Source organism: Biomphalaria glabrata, chromosome 3 (genome assembly GCF_947242115.1).
Source record: "Biomphalaria glabrata chromosome 3, xgBioGlab47.1, whole genome shotgun sequence".
NCBI lineage: Eukaryota > Metazoa > Mollusca > Gastropoda > Planorbidae > Biomphalaria > Biomphalaria glabrata.
The window spans coordinates 35969310-35988235 of NC_074713.1; the positions used below are offsets into that span (position 1 = coordinate 35969310).

General features: G+C 31.6%; 2 protein-coding genes across 3 annotated transcripts in view; one reads left to right on the forward strand and one right to left on the reverse strand.

Moving 5' to 3' along the window:
- Positions 1–212: 212 nt before the first annotated feature.
- LOC106056967 (3'(2'),5'-bisphosphate nucleotidase 1-like) lies at positions 213–8200 on the forward strand. The gene is made up of 9 exons (XM_013213942.2): positions 213–369; positions 2140–2241; positions 2407–2517; positions 2720–2768; positions 3171–3314; positions 3722–3867; positions 5193–5445; positions 6678–6790; positions 7186–8200. Exons 1-9 carry the CDS (start codon positions 238–240, stop codon positions 7234–7236), a joined length of 1101 nt encoding a protein of 366 aa, XP_013069396.2. The 5' UTR covers positions 213–237; the 3' UTR covers positions 7237–8200.
- LOC129925297 (calpain-B-like) overlaps positions 5534–18926 on the reverse strand; it is a 72643-nt gene continuing 59250 nt past the window's right edge. For both annotated transcript variants that reach the window (XM_056024824.1, XM_056024825.1), the window contains 11 exons: positions 18675–18711; positions 17264–17293; positions 16066–16201; positions 14041–14099; positions 13820–13888; positions 13587–13665; positions 13335–13451; positions 12805–12863; positions 8781–10655; positions 6639–6821; positions 5534–6357 (listed from right to left, as the gene is read on the reverse strand). In XM_056024824.1, the coding sequence (XP_055880799.1) occupies positions 10629–10655; positions 12805–12863; positions 13335–13451; positions 13587–13665; positions 13820–13888; positions 14041–14099; positions 16066–16201; positions 17264–17293; positions 18675–18711 (613 nt within the window). In that variant the 3' untranslated portion in view covers positions 5534–6357; positions 6639–6821; positions 8781–10628. The remainder of the gene's footprint in view (positions 6358–6638; positions 6822–8780; positions 10656–12804; positions 12864–13334; positions 13452–13586; positions 13666–13819; positions 13889–14040; positions 14100–16065; positions 16202–17263; positions 17294–18674; positions 18712–18926) is intronic.

Consider the following 18926-nt stretch of genomic DNA (forward strand, 5'->3'; position numbering starts at 1 on the left):
GAAATAATATTAAGTTTTATTTATTTTTACAACTTATGTGGATTTATTAACATTTTTTTATTTATTTACTTTTTTATGTTATCTATTAATAATAGTTTTAATAATATATTATTGCATTTATTGCAATAACGGTCGTTCAGTTTAGGAGAAATGTGTTGTTGTTTTTTTTTTTCAGTGACAAGACATAAACATTACATTACATTTCACGACAACGAAAATGTTTGCCTTTGTTACAAAATGGCTTCCACTGGAGCGTTCCCGACACCGCTCGTTATGCGCCTATTGGCAGCATCTGTATCTGTATCCTATAAAGCTGGAAATATTATTAGAGATATCTTAAAAACCGGTGAACTAGGCATCATCGAGAAGGTATTTTGTGTAGATCTATATACTTTTTATATTGTATATAATAATTACTGTAATTAGCCTATAGTGTAAGTTAGACTGTGTACTCACTGTACTGTTACTTACTGTAGTCACTGTAGAACACACAGTGACAGAAGTGTACTACACACTACTGTAACAGTGTAGATAAGACTACACTGAACTACAGTGTTACCAGTACTGTAGTTGTAGTGAATAAATGAGTTGAGTAGTCACTGTAGTGAACAGTAGTGTAGCAGTACTCTCACTGCCAGTACTGAAGTTCCCTGAACTGAGTAAAACAGTATTTTGAGTATTTAGAACTAGAGCTAGATATAGTATATTACTATATAGAGTAAGAGTCTAGGCAGTAAGTGAGTAACTAATTAAACTAACAGTCTAACACTACTAACTAACAGTGAAATTCAGTATTTACTTTTACTTGTGAATACTGAATAGTGTATATTAATAGTTTAAGTAAATATTAGTATTGTATTACTATTAATTACAATCTAGATCTAGTATTTAAGGATACAAGATTAAGATTGAAATTCATTCCTGAAGATATTTTGCATGGTGATCTAGAACTAGATCTCTAGACTAAAGTAATAGTAATACTCAGTGTTTTTTTTTTGTAAGAAAATAGGTGTCGATACTCAGTGATTGATTACCTAACTTTTAACTACTAATAAATTAATAACAAACGTTGAAATACAAGAAAAGTAATAATTTTTCCTCACATTGAAAAAGGTGCTGGTACGCTGTAATGGTGCATACCCTCGCAAAAAGCACTGGTAATACTAATAATAAAGGAAGGATCCTGGATTACATCTGCAGGAGGAGGGGTGGAATTATGTGACTGAATTTTTGCTTTGATTTTGTTTATTTTAGGTGAGATTTTAATATTAAACCACCAAAGATGGTTTTGAGTTTAAAATCCCCTACCAAATAATGCAAACGACAAATTCCAAGAGCATAGCTAAGAAAACATAAAGAAACTAGAACAAATACAAAATATAGCAGTGAGATTTATAACAAACAAATATTCCAATTTGATTAGAGTAACACCATTAGTAAAATCACTAAACCTAGAGACACTTCAGGACAGAAGAATAAAAAAGTAAAGTAGCTATAATACATAAAACACTAAACCATTACTTACAAATAGAAATTTAAAACAAAACCTAATGAAAAACACAGAAAGACACAAAAATAGAGGCACATTTCTTATTCCGAACAAATTCATACAAGTGCTCCATCTTCCCTTGTGCCGTTAGAGCATGTAATGAGTTGCCTGAATCAACCAGGAAAACCAACGACTTAACAGTTTAAGTCATAGTTTAACATGCATGACGAGATTGACACATGAACTGCGAAGGACATAATATCTTCTTTTTTGAAGTAATGTATGTAATATATTAGATAAGATAAAATACTGGTTTGAAGAAGTACTGAAGTTAATTTAAAAACAAAACAAAACACTTTCTTGTTAATTGTTAAAAAAAAAAGATCTTCCTTTTACATCAACATGAGCAGTTAGCTGACATTTTTTTCATAACTTTTGAAAAAACTTCTTAACTGCAATTAAAGTTCTAACGAATCTCACTTAGCAGCAGCAACTTGTGTTTGCTATATTTTTCTTTATTTTGTAGTATCACTAAGTAGCTCATTTCTTTTCATTTACCATTACCTTTTGTGCCAGTTCATTTGATATTCCATTCTGTCACAGAATAAGTCTAAATATTTAAACTGTATTAAAACCATAATTTTATTTAGGGGAGAAATGATCTTCAAACAGAAGCTGATAGAGCAGCTCAAAGATGCATTGTAGCCACCTTACACAAGCACTTTCCTAAAGTAGCTATTTTTGGAGAGGAGGTAAGTTTGTAACCATTTTGTTTTTCATGCTTTAAACACAATTTTGAAAACCAAATCTAAGAAATTGATTTGATACATTCATGTAAATTTATTCATCATTTAATTATTTTAAATATCAGATTTTTTTAAAATTACAAATCTACATAGTAATTTTGTATTTGATAGTCTTTGGATCCAGCCATAAGAATTCCTGAAGATTACATCGTGAAGGACTTTGACCCTGAAGTGCTGTCCCATCCATGCCCTACTGGCTACAAGGATGTGACTGATGACCAGGTGAGATCATTCTAAGTGACACTGTTAGTGTATGTAAAGCTCAATGTTCAATTAATATTTTAAATAAAAATAAAAAAACAACATTTTGACATGTTGACAACAATAAAAATAATGACATTCAAAAGAGGATCTTATAATCTGAACAGATTTTGTCTTGTGACACAGTTGCTTTTTAATAAAACAACTTTTAATTTTATTCTAGGTTGTTGTTTGGGTGGATCCTCTTGATGGAACAGCAGAATTCACTCAAGGTGACTAAAAATAAATATTTTATCTAAATTATCTTGCAATCTATAAGGCAGATGATAGAAAGGTCATCTGTTTTTGTAGCCCACAGTTAACAAGGGTGTCTTGTGGCTAGCAAAACGACCAACTGCCTTTTCTTTTCCCAAACTATTGTCAGGTACCCATTAGAGCTGAGTGGACTCAGGTGCACCCTAATGATATCAAAATGAAAAATCCCAGTCTTCACCAGGATTGGAACCTGGGACTACCAGTTCAGAATCTATGTGCTTTACAACTCAGCCACCGCGCCTTCATAATAAATCTTACTCAGTTTTATTTTTTATATATATATGTTTATAAATATTAATGCTATAATATAACTACAATCATGTACACCTTATTTACTCCCCCCCCCTTTTTTTTTTCAGGACTCTTAGATCATGTGACTGTGTTGATTGGTGTCGCTGTTAATGGAGAAGCCAAAGGAGGAGTCATCTACCAGCCATACTACAACTACCAGGAAGGTCCTGATGCCACACTTGGTCAATGTATCTGGGGACTTGTAGGACTAGGTAACACACCTATGTTGATTTTCTAAAAACCTTTGTTTATATTTAGTGTAAAATTATTTTTTATTGATATTTTAAAAAGCACAGGTAATGTAATCTGGATGTAGTATAAATATGGTCAATGGAATCAGTTTCTGCAGTGGCCATATGGTAGAACTTTGGGAACTATTTAATTCGAAATCTGCTTTGAATGGACAGTGTTATCTGTTGGTCATTGTTGTTATTATTATTATTTTCAATCAGCAGCTCAGAAGTAGTAAATAATTGGGCTTAGAAAAACAGAAAGTCTTTTAATCAAATTATTATTTTTTTCTCTAACTGCAGAAATCATAGATACTTTGTCTAGTTATTTTCTTTTACTATGCAAGCTATTTAAATCATACATTTTTTTGTTTGTTACCTGCCACCAGGGGCCTTTGGCTTCCAGCCCCAAAATCCACCGGTTGGCAAAAACCTAATTACAACCACTCGTTCTCACTCCGATTGGATGGTTACTGAGGCTGTAAACTCTTGTGAGCCCACAGACATCATCCGAGTTGGAGGGGCTGGGCATAAGGTAAGGTGTTATTTAAGTGATGTTAACCTCTGTTAGGTACAGTGTTATTTAAGGCTGGCTTCAAAGTGATGTTAACTTCTGTTAGGTACAGTGTTGTTTTGGGCAATTGTATTTAGGCCCTTCTTACAGCTCAAGAAACTTTGGATCTTCCTAAAGCTCTCTTTGACAATCACAATTAACCTGATGAACTCCATTGATTTAGTGGAGCAGAGACCTGGAGGAGAACAAAATTCACCAATTTGAAAGTACTGAGTTTCATCAACAACTACCTTGACAAAGCTCTTCAGATCAACTTGTTTAACATAGCAGCAGCAGCATCTTTCTACATTGGACCTAGTTAGATTCCAATAGAAAAAGAAGCAAATAAAAAGAGAGAAAGTGGGATTAGTTATAACTTAGCATCACATGGCAAGCACTGGCTGATCTGTTGTTTGTTTATATCCCCTGTGTGGGTGATGTAGTGTTACACTTTGGTGAAATGGAAATACTGATTCCATAAATAAAGTTTTAATTGTCCTATTAGTGATACAACTGTAGTTTCGAACTTAGAAGCCTATAAATCAACATTAAAATTTTTCAAGAGAGAATAGTACAGCAGCCTCTCTGTATCATTTAAAATTTAAAGTCCAGTGTTCTTTGCTTAGACCAAAGGTAAAGCCCATCCTCAACAAAGGGATCTCATTGTTTTCCTTTTTCTTTGTTTCACTACATTCAAGTTTTGATACAAACTTCAAGATTTTTTGTCTATGTTCAGAATAGTGGATGTGCTGACATTATATATCGTGGCAATAGAAGCTCCTCTTTCCCACTTATCAAGGCAATTTCAAATGTCCAATTTCCATTCCCTTGTCAGTGCATTTCGTTTTCTTTTCAACATGGACAAAGTTGTGTTTCCTGCCTCGCATGACAATTCACTACACACCCACCTAACACTTCTCCTCACTGCCTTGCAAGCTTTAAATCTGTCAACTTGTTCACACTTGTTTAAGAAACACACGCTTCAAAACAGTACTGTAAAAAAAAAAATAGTCTGGATAATTTGTGTTGCAGATGACTGATGTCCTGTATTTATTCTATTGGTCACTGAGCAGATATTTTTACACTATTTGTCCTGTCAATCTTTTAACCCTGCAATGAAGTTTAATGTACTGAGGTTATTAAATTTTTCTTTAGGTATTATCTATTTTTTTTATTCACGTTTTTAATCAAATATTTGTATCATGCAATAACATTTGTTTCTTCTGTTATTCAATAATTTTTTGACCAAACATTGATGTAAATCAGAATATTCTAAAAGCTTGTCTACATTGTATTTAATGCCCCAGGTTGTTTTACTTCTGGAAGGGAAAGTTCATGCCTATGTATTTGCCAGTAAAGGCTGTAAGAAATGGGACACCTGTGCCCCAGAAGCTGTACTTCATGCCATTGGAGGCCACCTGACTGACCTCTTGGGTAAACCTATACTTTACTATGCAAATGTCCAGAGAACCAACTCAGGGGGCGTATTGGCAACTCTACATAACCACCAGTGGTATGTTGACAAAATACCTGCAGAGATCAAAGAAAACTTTATTTCAGGTAAGGATATGAGTCATTTCATGGAAAAATAAATTACCCAATAGCTACTTAATCTGGGTTCTAAAAGTTCTAAGCAAAGAGAGGTACCTCTAAATGAAACATTTTATTATTATTAATGTAATGCAAAAACAAAACAACATTAAAAATAGATCAATGTCTAATTATCAATATACATACTTTTAATACTTATAGCACCAAAAAAACTTTCTTAAACACTCATTTCCCAGGTAGATCCTATACACTTTACAAGGTCATTTTAGATTAATTTAGATATTAATGAATCCCTTTGAGCTTTGGTTGCTAGGCAACTGACACTGTAATATAGGCACTTACTTTCAACAAATTTTCAGTAAAAAAAAAAGGCTATAGACAGTTTTTAGTTTTAAAAAAATCATATTATTTTCTTTTACAAAAGTTTAAAAAAGTACTGACAACCTCCTAGTGCATCTTACTGCATTTTTAGTTCCGTAAACAATGCAATGTATCGCAATAGGAGTTGTACTGGTTTTAATTATTTTAACATTACCCTACAGCTGGACACTTTAGTTTGATACCCAGTAATAACACACTTAACAGCTGGACACTTAAGTTTGATACTCAGTAATAACACACTTAACAGCTGGACACTTAAGTTTGATACTCAGTAATAACACACTTAACAGCTTGACACTTTAGTTTGATACTCAATGATACAAAATGTAATATAGACTGATTGGTTTCTAATGCAATAAAAAAAGAAGCAATACAAATGATGAACATCTTCCCTCTGAATTCCCTTGTGCTGCTGTAGAAACATATTCATACTAAATTTGATCAACATGAATCAATTGTGTTTTAATTAGTTAAGGGTTGACTTGAAATTTTGTTAGCATATTCACACAGACCAAATTATTAATTGCTCCTATCTCCTATCTGAAATTTAAAAAATTGAAGATAAATTTATATGAATAATTCTATAACACATAATGAAACATGATATTGAGACTACTTAGATAGTTCACATTATAATAAGATTATTATAGCTTATGTTACTTAAAAAATAACTTCTTACTATCCAAGATTTTTGCTTTATTTGAAAGGCAATATTATCTATATTTATATGTAGGTAGGCTTAAGTTTTAACTTTGTAAAAATAGGCCTGCTTTTTAGGAATGGATAACCAACATGAATTCTACCATTGAATCTTGACTTACCATTTGAAGGTCAATAACTCTTGCGATGTTTTCTCTCAGATGTCCCAAGCGATGGCATGATAGACAAGAAGAAACAGTTGGTAGAACAGATTGTTTGTTTCCATTGTGGTGGAGATGCTGGCTCATCTGTTGACCCTCCAGAATTTAATCAGGTATGTCCATCTTGTTTCTCTGTATCAATCTCTGTATTTCATCAATACATCATGGGCTTTAGGTTTATGACTGTGTGCTGTTGAACCTAAGCAACACTATAGTTTGCGTTTTCAAAGGGCCCCAAATTTGTATCTAATGGACAGTTAAGCATATTTGTGAGGGCTGGAAAAGTGCATGGGCTGGAGAAGTGTGCCATTTGGATGACAAAATAATGGACTATGGAATAGCTACAGCTTAGACTTGTCTCTTCTTTGTTTCTGATCTTCTACCCTCAAAATTGGGTGCTACTTTAATTTGGATTATCAGATAGAAAACTATATATTAGAAAAACTATTTCATTTAAATGGTATAAACCATTCTGAGTTTTTCAGTACTTTGATGTTTCATTACACAGGTGGACTACTCTGATGCCTCAGCTGATGTGTCAGAGTTATCTAAGAAGTAGAGACCAGGCTCAAAACTGACAGCACCTGTTGTTGTTGTTGTTTTTTTTTATAATTATTTTTGTTTAACTAATTTATTAGTAGTATTATAATTATAATAGTATTTCTCTCAATATGTAAACCAAAAATTGAGATGTTAATTGTCCATAGTTGCAATATCAATTTTATTTTATTAGTATGCTTTCCATAGAGATTGAATATTTTTAAGAGCTATATGATTATCAGAGACAAATAATACAATCATTCCACAATGTTGGTAAGCTGTAAACAGATTGATTGGTCTAATTTGACTTTGTTTTGAAGTTTTATAAAATTGATAATAGACCATTTACATGAAATAAGGTCTGGCTTCATTTTTCAAATGTTTACTGAAACAGACTTACGTATTATATGATATATTGTTTTTTTTTTATTAATTTTAGAATGCAATGATTCTAACTAAGTTTTGGAAGTTATTGCATAGTGATTCATACAGTCGTGATAAATAAAAAGCCTTTGTCTCTAAAGACCTTGTGTATATAATGTATAGTTTCATTCAGTGAAAGACCTAACAGATTTTGTTTTAAAAATCATTGAGAAATATAATATCAACACTGAGTCAACTGTTGTACATTTCTTGACATTTTAAAAATACTTTTTTACTCTATATTTTGCTTTGCCCTAAAATCTAGTTCTACATTTTAATTCTTTGAAAATGATAGAAGCAGTGACTATTGTCACTTAAATATTGACATTGCTTTACACTTTGTTGTCAACAATTATATCTATAACTGAAACCATGTATATACTTCATGAGATCAGACTTGTAAACTTTACTCATAGACTCAGCCAAAACTCTCTACAAACATGCTTCAGGAAGGTTCAAACTTGGAAAATTAGATTTAAAAATGTTTTACTTTCTCCCTGTCTTTATTGTTTTTTAACATGATATAAGAAAAAAATCATTAAAAATTTTAATATTTTTTATTGTTCAAAGTGTCAGTTCATTTGTTTAATAGGACTAATTGATGATTTTTCAAAAGGTTTAGATAATAGTGAACAAATAGATGCTATCTTACTAGATTTTTCTAAGGCTTTTGACAAAGTTCACCACCATAGTTTGCTTAAAAAATTAAAATATTTCGGCATTAATGGTCCACTGCATCAGTGGATTAAAGACTTTCTGATAGGGAGAGAACAAACTGTAATAATAAATGGCTCTAAATCAACACCGATAACAGTAAACTCAGGTGTACCTCAAGGAACAGTCTTGGGTCCACTACTATTTTTAATTTACATAAATGATTTACCAAATTGCATTACTTCAGGAACAAAAGTCAGATTATTTGCAGACGATTGCATAATATATAGAACAATAAAAACAACACAAGACACAGATATTTTACAAAGAGAATTAGATGAATTACAGAAATGGGAATCAAATTGGAGCATGTCTTTCCACCCAGAAAAATGTCAGTTGTTAAGAGTAACAAAAAAACTAAAACAAATTAATTCCACTTATCTTATTCATGGCAAACCAGTAACACAGACTAAAAACGCAAAATACCTATATATATCTCCCGTGTTGTTTTAGCCGCTTTGCAGCAGCACCAGAGTTTCCTCTCCGGGGCGCATTCCTGGGCCTTGGATAAAGGGGTCATGGGTGGCCCATGCGTCATGATCCCTCTCTCGACCTTGCTGATGTGATCCAAAGGAACGCATCGCATTACATTTGGAACCAACTCAGTTGCAGAAGCTACCTAGGTGTTATAATAAATGAAAAACTGTCATGGAATCCACATATTGATGAAACTACAAAAAAATCAAACAAAGCATTAGGATTTATTAAAAGAAATTTCTATAAATCAAATAAGAACATAAAACTAAAATGTTATTTAACCTTGGTTAGGCCAATAATAGAATATGCATCCTCCATTTGGGACCCCTCAACTCAAGAAAACATTAAGAAACTAGAACAGACACAAAATAGAGCAGTGCGATTCATAACAAAAGAATATTCACATTTGACTAGAGTAACACCTTTAGTAAAATCACTAAATTTAGAAAGCCTTCAGGACAGAAGGCTCAAAAGTAAAGTAGCAATAATACATAAAACACTGAACCATAATCTTCAAATACAAAAACAAAATTTAATAAAATACTCTGAAAGACACAAAGATAAAGGCACATTCCTCGTCCCATATGCTAGGACAAATTTGTACAAATACTCCTTCTTCCCTAGTGCTATTAGAGCATGGAATGGGTTGCCTGAGCTAGCCAGGAAAACCAGTGACTTGGCAGAATTTAAGTCATTGGTTAATATGCATGACTAAATGCATGACGCGTAGGACGTAATCATCTTCTTTTTTGAAGTAACGTCTGTATTATATAAGAAGAAGAAGTTTCAGTAATATCAAATATACAAAATGCTTTTTTTAATATGCTGATAAAGTTTTCTTGTTGTTTGAAATAGTGAATGACACGTTAAAATAAAAAAAAGATGCACATCTAGAGAGTTAGATATTTCAATATTAAAAAAAAAAAAAGATTCAATGTTATATATATATATTTATTAGAACATTATACAGAAACGCAAAGTCTTAGACAATAGTTATTTCACTATAAGTTAAATATATTTTTTCGCAACAATAAAATCATTGAATAAAAGTCCATTTAAATTGTGAAGATGATAACAAGTTGTAAAAATTAGATGAAACCTCATAAAATAAAATTTAAAAAAACAACATTTGTTGTATATAAACTGTGTACAGAAAATACAATCAAAATTATTGATATTTCCAAAGTAATTCTTGATTTTAATGTTTTATCCCTTTTCCTGTCTAATCAAAGGAAAGATTTTAGGAAATAGATCTATATCCTTTACAAGCTTTTAATAGAGAAAACTATTTAGAAATATGAAATAAAAAATCTAGAAAAAGACTTTAATGTTTGTAAGTTTAAATATAGAATTACCATATCTAGCTTTGACTTTAACCTGATCTAAGCAATAAACTCATTTAGTAACACAGTAAATGTTCATCATTCAAACCAAACATAACTATTGAGCTGTATATGGTTTTAAACATCTACTAACAATTCAAATTAGGTCAATTAAAATATTTACTTTTCAACAGACATTTCAGTTCCAGCTATAAATTAGGCAATACAGTTTAAAATATTAAACCCTTCACTTTCTCAAGCTATATTTTCAAATAAAATTGTTTGAGAAAGTATATATATATATTGGCAATTATGAAAAATGAGAAGATAAACTTTTAGTAGATTCATTGAGATATAAAGAAATGTACACTTTGTCTTAAAAACACATAAATAAAACTCAGTTAAAGACACCAAATTCTTGTTGTAGTAAATCATCTCGGAACATTTTATTGATGACAAATTCTTGAGTTTTTTTTTAGGAATACATTGTGATTTGAATAAACTGTCGAATTGAAAAAAAACACAAAGTTTGTATTAAGCGCAAATGCATTAGTAATGTAATTAAATTTGTAATTGATCTAGACTAACAATAATAAATCTGTGTAATTAGAATTATTTTTACCAATTGTTTTTGTTAAGCCCAACTTCATGCTTTTAGATCTCCCATAATGATCCTAACACTTTTCTGGACCATTTAGGAAAAGGATGGGGGAGAAAGAAGAGGATATCTAGGTGAAAGATAGTGTTATCACTTTTTAAAAGCATTTATAAACAAAAGTTGAAGGACCTGAATTTGAACATGAGGGCTCAAGCCTTCTCAAGTCAAGACACTAACCACTGTGCCAGGGAAGCGCTTATGAAAATAGGTTCTAGATCTATAGTTATCTATAGTTAGTTTCAAACTTTAAAGCTTTGACCTATTTCTCTCTGCAATGTATAAACTTAAAGACAACTAATTCAACTTATACCACCACATCAATACAATTTCTTTCCCTTGTTTGATACCAAACGAAAAAAGATCATTACCATAGTTAAATAACTAATTATAATTTATTTTAGTGATTCTTGTATTGTCAGGCAAGAGAAATAATTGTACAAAATTTCAGCTTGATTTGCTAGTTGGAGAAATAAAACAAACTTTTTATCAGACAGAGTGACTTGATATAAGCTTTGCAAAAAAAAAGGGTGAAATATAAAAAAAACAACACAGATACTATATTTGTCCAATTAGGCAATTGTTTTTGACCTACCAATACAGGGCTAAAATATAAACCAGATGCTATTTTCAGTGAATAGTATTAATGGAATCTTTATATTTAATAGGATTGAATAACTAGTAATTATGTTAAAAATTTCTTTATTCTCTCAGAAGAAATGTATTTTATTATAGTGCATTACACATAAGAAATATTGCGCTAAACAAATTTTATAATTTCTACTATCTCGCTGAAGAAAAAACAAGGTTACAAAGACAGTTTGTGTGGAAACACAAAATCAAAATCGGCCCCCAAAGTGGTCCACCCAGGCAGGTAAAAAGGCAGGTTTCAATATTTTCAAATGAAATTCTATCAAAGGCAAATGAAAGAGAAGAATGGAGAAAGAAGGTTGACAGATCTTGTGTGGTGACCCAATAGTCCATCAGACCAAGGGATAGGTGAAAGTGAAGGTAAGTTAGATGTTAACCTGGACTAACTGATGTCTTATAATGATTATTTAATTGATCTAATTGTTTTGTAAAGGGTCAATCTCTCATTCAAAGCCTCAAGAAAAAAACATTTCTGTAAAAAAAAAAAAAAAAAAAATTCCTTTCGTGCAATGTCCCATGACATTTCACTCGATAATATAAAAAACTACTTATTAATTGTTTTAAATTATGTTCCACTTGTTTGCATACTAAATAGATTTTTTCTCTTTTAAAAAAAAAGTAAACATTATTTATGTAAATGTAGTAGTATTACAGAACTTATATAACTTAGTTATACAATTGCCAAAAAAATATATTTTTTGACAAAATTCTAAAACTGTTAGCATAAATGTGTAAAAAAAATATGGTAAATATTCACCTCCCTTACTAAATAGCCTCCCTGTTTGTTACTAAAAATGGTGTATTTTTATGAAAAAAAACTGCTTGCATTGTTGATTTAAACAATTTTATTTTTTGCTTTCAGAAAAGAAAAAAGTAGCAGTTGCATTAGAACCTTGTAAGGTCTAAAATATTATGATGTCAGATTTTCAATATCTTTTCTAGTTTACGAGATCTAAAAGGAACAGATGGACAGACAGACCATACAAAACTAATAGCGTCTATTCCCCTTTCAGCCGCTAAAATTGGATAAAAAAATAATTAAGATATGAATCACCCATTAAGATAAACAATTGTAAGATAACAGGTCTTTACAAAAAATTTAACACACAGTGAAAATTTTTCAAATTTATCATAACTGTGCATGATTAAAGAATTTGCAGATAGTGCTGTCTGGGTCATCTTTGTCTACCATCCAACCCAAGGCAGGAATATATTTTCAATGGTTCCAATAAGAATATTCTATAAAATTTAGGTATTTTGCCTATATTTTGAAACTTTAATTAAAAAAAAAAGCTCTGACTCTCAAAACATTGTAACTTATGCTGAGGTTGGGCTATATACTTACGCTGTCAATATCATAAGGTGCAAAACCTCTGTTCTGTGGATCATGACCTCTGAAAGAAGCTGATAAAAGATAAACATATTTTTTTCAAGTATGTATTTAAGTTATAAATATATTTCTATCAAATCTGTTTTATTTTTACATTTTTCAGACTTTCCTTCACAAAAGAATATTATGACATTCTAGCGTAAATCTTCAGCAGGACAGAGGGGGATGGGGGTGGGCAGGGTTCAAAACGGGTCCATCAAGGAGACACACCAGATTGCATATCATATGACAAGGTCGCATACTACATGACAAGGTCGCATACCACATGACACGGTAGCCACTGGATCACTTTGCTGCATAACATTTACATTTCTGTATAGCAGTCAGAGACTGCTTAGTATCGAGCATGCAAAATGGAAATTATGTGTAGATGTATTAATATGAGCAGAAAATAGTTCTAGTAAAAAAAAAAGTGAAAATATTAAACCTAATTATAAATATTGAACTAAAGACACTTTATATAAAAAAAACAACATTTGACTTACTGAGCATTGTCTTCAACCTGATGGCACACATGATAAAATCTCCAAAGTCTACCTGGCCATTTTTATTGCTATAACGCATGACCAATGATTTAAATGTTCTATTGCTGATGTGGAAACCTAGATATAAAAAGAGTTGCCAGATTGTAAAACATGCCACTGGATAACTAAAGGTAGAAAGCAAAGCATTGATTCAAATAATGTGTCAAGTTATTAACAGTCTAATGACAGGCTTTGGAAAATAAAGTTACTTACCAACATGATTTAGAGCATTCCTGAGCTCATATGACGACAAATTACCACTCTTGTCCTTATCAAACTCTTTGAACACACCCTGGAAAAATGTAAGAGAATAAAGAAGAGACTTAAAAAGAGGAAAAAATAAAAAATTGAAAAGTTATTTTTTTAAACTGAAAATCATTTCCTTTACGGACGAATAAATAAAGAGTTGGTTAAAAGTTTCATAAAAACTGAACAATGAAACTCACTTTCCATCTTCTCAGATCTTCCCAAAGATTTTTAAACTCATCATAGCCAAGTTTTCCAGATAGGTCACCCTGACATAAGATTAAGGAAGATTAAAGGCTAGAACAAGACATTTGAACTTTTAAAACTGACACATTTGTGAATGTCAGCATTTTAAAAATTGACACCTTCAACATGTCAGTGCTTCTTTTTTTTTTTTGTGTACAATATTGTCAAAGGATACATCATGCATGGCCACCATACTTCTGCATGTATCAACACCAAATCCAGGAAATGGGAATTCTGAAATTAAAAAAAAAGAAGAAAAGATTAAAAGGGTTTTTGAGAGGATTTATTCGGAGAAATACCTTCATTGATGTCACAGTAAGCATAATGCAGTAGAAGAATATGCCAAATAGAGTAGGTGTGAGCACACATCCCTGCTTGATACCACTGCTAACTTCAAAAAGTGCTGATTGGGCTCCATTGAATTGCACTGAACATTTTGTTTCCTCATAAAGAATTCATTGAATTTCAGTAGTTTGGGAGGAGATCCTATTTTTCTTAGCTACTTTGTTTGACCCATAATTGTTTCTTCAGATTTTGAAAGAAGGGGGCCAGGCTTAGACTTTGTTGGACCCATGGTCGCTTTTATGTTGCAGGTATCCCTCCAAAAGTTGTTGGCACACTGTCTAGTAAATTGTTTTGCTTTTTTATCAACAGTTTTGAAGACCTTTAAAGATTCTGGACTAGGGTTTGCCTTGTGAGCAAGGAGTGTAGATCTCTTTTTCCTGATGCAAGTTTCCATTTGTTTTAGATTCGCCTCAAACCAGTCTACATTTTTGTGTTTTTGAGGACCAAAGGCAGTACGTCTTGAGCTGTAGATTGCATCTCGTAATTTCTCCCATCTGATACAGTCAATTATAAATGGGATTGAACTGTTCAGGAGCTTGCCAAATAGTACAGACTTCTCTGAGTCGCCTACATGATCAACATTAATTTGCTTAGTCCTAGGTTGACTTGAAGTATAAGCCTTCTTGAGGAGTAGTTTGATCTTGCTTAAAACTAGTGAATGGTCTGAGCTGCAGTCCGGGTTATGGTGTGAGTGGGTGTGGATGACACTTTTCAAATCCATCAAGCAGAGGTCAACCTGGTGCCTTTTTGAGTGTGGGTGCTCCAAGAGACTTTGTGGCATGGCCAGAGAATTATGTATTTGTTATACACAATTCATGAGAGCAATAGAACTTAAGTAGCCTTTGGCCATTGTCATTGATCTTATAACACCAACCATGAGGTCTCAAACATTCTGGCCACGCATCGTTTTCAGCACTAACTTGGGCATTAAAATCTCTGTTAATATAGAGGTGCTCCAAAGCTTGGAAGAATCTGTCTTTGTCCTCTTCCCGTGCAGCAAGGGTTGATGAATAGGTACAAATAATATTTACTTTGTCTTGTTTCATGTGTGCTACCCTTTCATTGCCTATGGGGAACATCGCAATGCAGGGAATGAGCTTGTTTCTTATTGCAAAGCAAATGCCATGTGTTCTGGTTTCCCTTGCTAGTAGAATGTATAATTGCTTTTTGTAAGAGATCCACTGTCTGCCAGTCTGATTTCTTGCAGACAGGCCACATCAATATTTAGCCTGCTGAGTTCTCTGTTGATGATAGCAGTTTGGCGCATGTCAGTGGCAAATTCAGGATCAGTATCGAAGCAAGGACACATTGTCTGTATGTTCCAGCTTGCAAATCTTATTAATGTTGAGGGTTTTCGTTTGATTGTATTGGCAGATGAAAGGTGAGCAGCTTGTTTTTTTATTTTGTTTTAGCACCAAGCACCCAGTGGTGCAGCAAGCTGTGTCAGGAGAGCACTTCATTGTCCATGGGCTGCTCGGCTTAACGCAGGGTATAGCTATCCAGTGAGGCTGATAAGCCCCTCCTACAATCAATAGTGGTCCCTAGTGTTCCAGCCAATTTTTTTATTGGTAATTATTTATTTTGTTTGATAGTGAAAAGGGAAATAACTTTTACACTATTGAGAGATATGGATGTAATTGGGAAGTTCTACTTCTTAGATAAGCTATGTTTTTTAAAGCCATTATTTTGCCATTTATATGGGGGTTCCTTTGAGTTTTTAGTCTGTGGAACTGGTTTACCAAGAATAAAGTAAGTAATTTTATTTGTTTTAGTTTTTTTTGTTACTCTTTATATATAGGCTAACTGGCATTTTCTGGGTGGTATCAAGTAATAGTTGATGCAACTGTTAATTTACCTTTTCCAAAAACATTATTGAGTAATTCCTGTAACTCATAAGCATCAATTTCCATGTCTTCACCAGCAATATATTTGAAGCTTTGTTTAAGAGCATCAGCTTGGGCTCTTTCCTGATCTGTTGGCTCAGTATATTCCTGTTATTGAAAACAAACAAATAAAACCGTGTTTTCAATTTAATAATAACCACTGAGGAAAATTTTAGAGGTCTGCCAATAGAGTTAAAATAAATAGACAAAAATATAGTTTTAGCTTTTGTAACGATAGTAACTACCAAAATGCTGTGCATACATGTAAATCTTTATAACTTGACTGCTCATAATCACATACTTTAATGGCAATTAAATCAAATTTCTAAATTTTTGTATTAAGAAAATCTTATTTTAACATTTATATAGCACTATATATCACTGGTTTTAGAAAATATTATATGAATTATATATATTTTTCTATCAATCTATCAAGTATGCATTTAGAAATTAATAATCATTTCAATTTATTTTGTGCTTGATTTAGTTCTGCTGTGTCCTACCAATTGTGACAATAAATACAAATGTCACAAATTACCCTTTCTTAAATTAAAAAGTTTAATATTCTTTGAGTCAAAACTGAAAGCTCATGTTAAGATTAATCATTATTACAATATTGCATTATCATGTTATATTTTTAAAGACATTAGTGCAATGATACAAAGTGTAAGTTCTATTAAAAGTTTTCTTTTTTGTATGTTGAGAGTCCAGCAGACGTGTTTTAGAGAAGTGTCAAGTATGTAGAGATGAAACATCTTTCATTTTATGTTCTAGTTTATCATTTTATTGGTTAGAAGAAGACAGCTAGCAAATACATATCAAGTACATAAGTAATACATCTTGCACATTTTAAAGTCCTATTAAAGTCCCATTAAAAAAAATACCATTCAAATAAACATAATGTTATTATTTAAGAAAGTGAAAAAAAAAAGTTATCATTGAAAAATAAAGTTTAGTAAGCCCATGATGATGAGAAAAAGAAAAAAAGAGAGACTTGACAAATGATGTAAAGCAATGTTTTAAATGAAGCAGGTTAAAGCAATTTATCCTTTCCAAACAACTATTGTGTTAACAGTTAAAGAAGAATAAAAAGTTCTTATTTTTGTTTGATCATTTCATTAAACCTGATTGTTAATTTCTTAATTGAAGATAATAAAAACTGAACTCTACCTTAGGTACATCGGGCAACTTATTTCCTGTCTAGATGTAAAAATGACAAGTTATTATAATAGTGTACCGTATCAATATCTATAAATGTCATAAATTGAGGAGAGTTTCAAAATGCAAACACTTGGCCTTCTTCTATTTAAGTCTTTTTAAGGTGAATATCTCTTTACATTTTCTTTTACTTGCCAGTTTTCACAAATGATTTTCAATGAGAAAACATGAAACAAAAAAATGTAATTAGGGGTCTACTATGGAACTAAATGAAACCATTATTATTCTAAAATAATTAACAGAAATATTAATTAAAAGCAGACAAGAAAAAGAGAATGGATAAAAGAACTAAACATAAGGGATTCTACTTGGGCAAAAAAGAGGAATGGAGAAAGATGGTTTACAGATCATGTGTGGTGTCCCAACATATCAACAGACTAAGGAATATGGTGAAGGTGAAGCTACTTTGTAACTAAACAATTTGTGGAAAAATTGTAAATTGTCACACATTTTTTAAAAATTAAATTAAATTTCTTCATTTGTCTTACATATCAAGTCTTTTAATCAAGAAAATAAAAAATAAGAAGGTTTTATTAATGCAATAAAATGTTAAAAAGTCAAGTTGTTATTTCAGTTATATTAACTGTTGTCAAAGACAAATATTTTCTATGTGCCAGACAGTTAATATTTTATCAATTTCAATCCTAAATTTTAAAAAATTATTTTCTTAAATAAATTTTCACTTTTAAACTTATTTGTAAATATGTATCACTAAAGATTTTTTTTTTTAATTAGTAAAAAAAAAATTATTACATAAACTAAATTCAAAAAATGAATTAGAAAATAAAAAAGCCTATAACTAAAATTTAATTGTTTTAAGAAAAGTTTTATAACACATTTAAATGTAATGTTTGAATTAACAGAAAAAAAAAAGTTAAAATTTAAAAAAAAAAGGAAAGTTAAAGAAATTATCATCATCATCATCATCAATTTTCATTTGAGTGAGGACTCAATACTCTCTTACAAGCCCTACATCAAAACCCTGTTGTTAAGCAAAATATGAACCAATGGTTATAATAGCTTATTCAGGCCTGAAGAGCTTCAAACATGGTTAGACGACCTTTTGTACTCCCTGAGACTATTTTTCCATTTCTGTCATTTGGATTGTTGCCAGAGCATGATGAAAACTCACATACTGTTTGGTAGGTGGTGCTTGTTCTCCCTGGTGGCTAAAATAGTCTGCAACAGTGTTGACAGTCACATCTAAGTGACATGGTACCTGCTGCATTGTTAACATGATGCTGGCTTATATCATGTGATATTATATGCCATGATGACAGTGTTGATATTGGGGGGGGGGGGCACAGTCAAGGTTTTTTCAGAGCCTGCAGTATAAGTTTCAAGTAAAAGAAATAGAACTTACAACATCATCATCAAGACTAGTTTGTTCATCAATCTCTCTGGAAAGAAATTTAATAAAAGCAAGAATTTTATGTGTAAACCATTATCATTGCCATTATCATTACTGATATGAAATAGTCTGACCTATTCTGAAGTATGTGTTACAAGTTTTAGTTTTAAAACGTCAAATCGTGACTCGACCTGTTTCCTTATATAAAACTCAGAAAATAAATCATTTTTCAATGTTTAACAGCAAGGGACACAGTTTGAACAA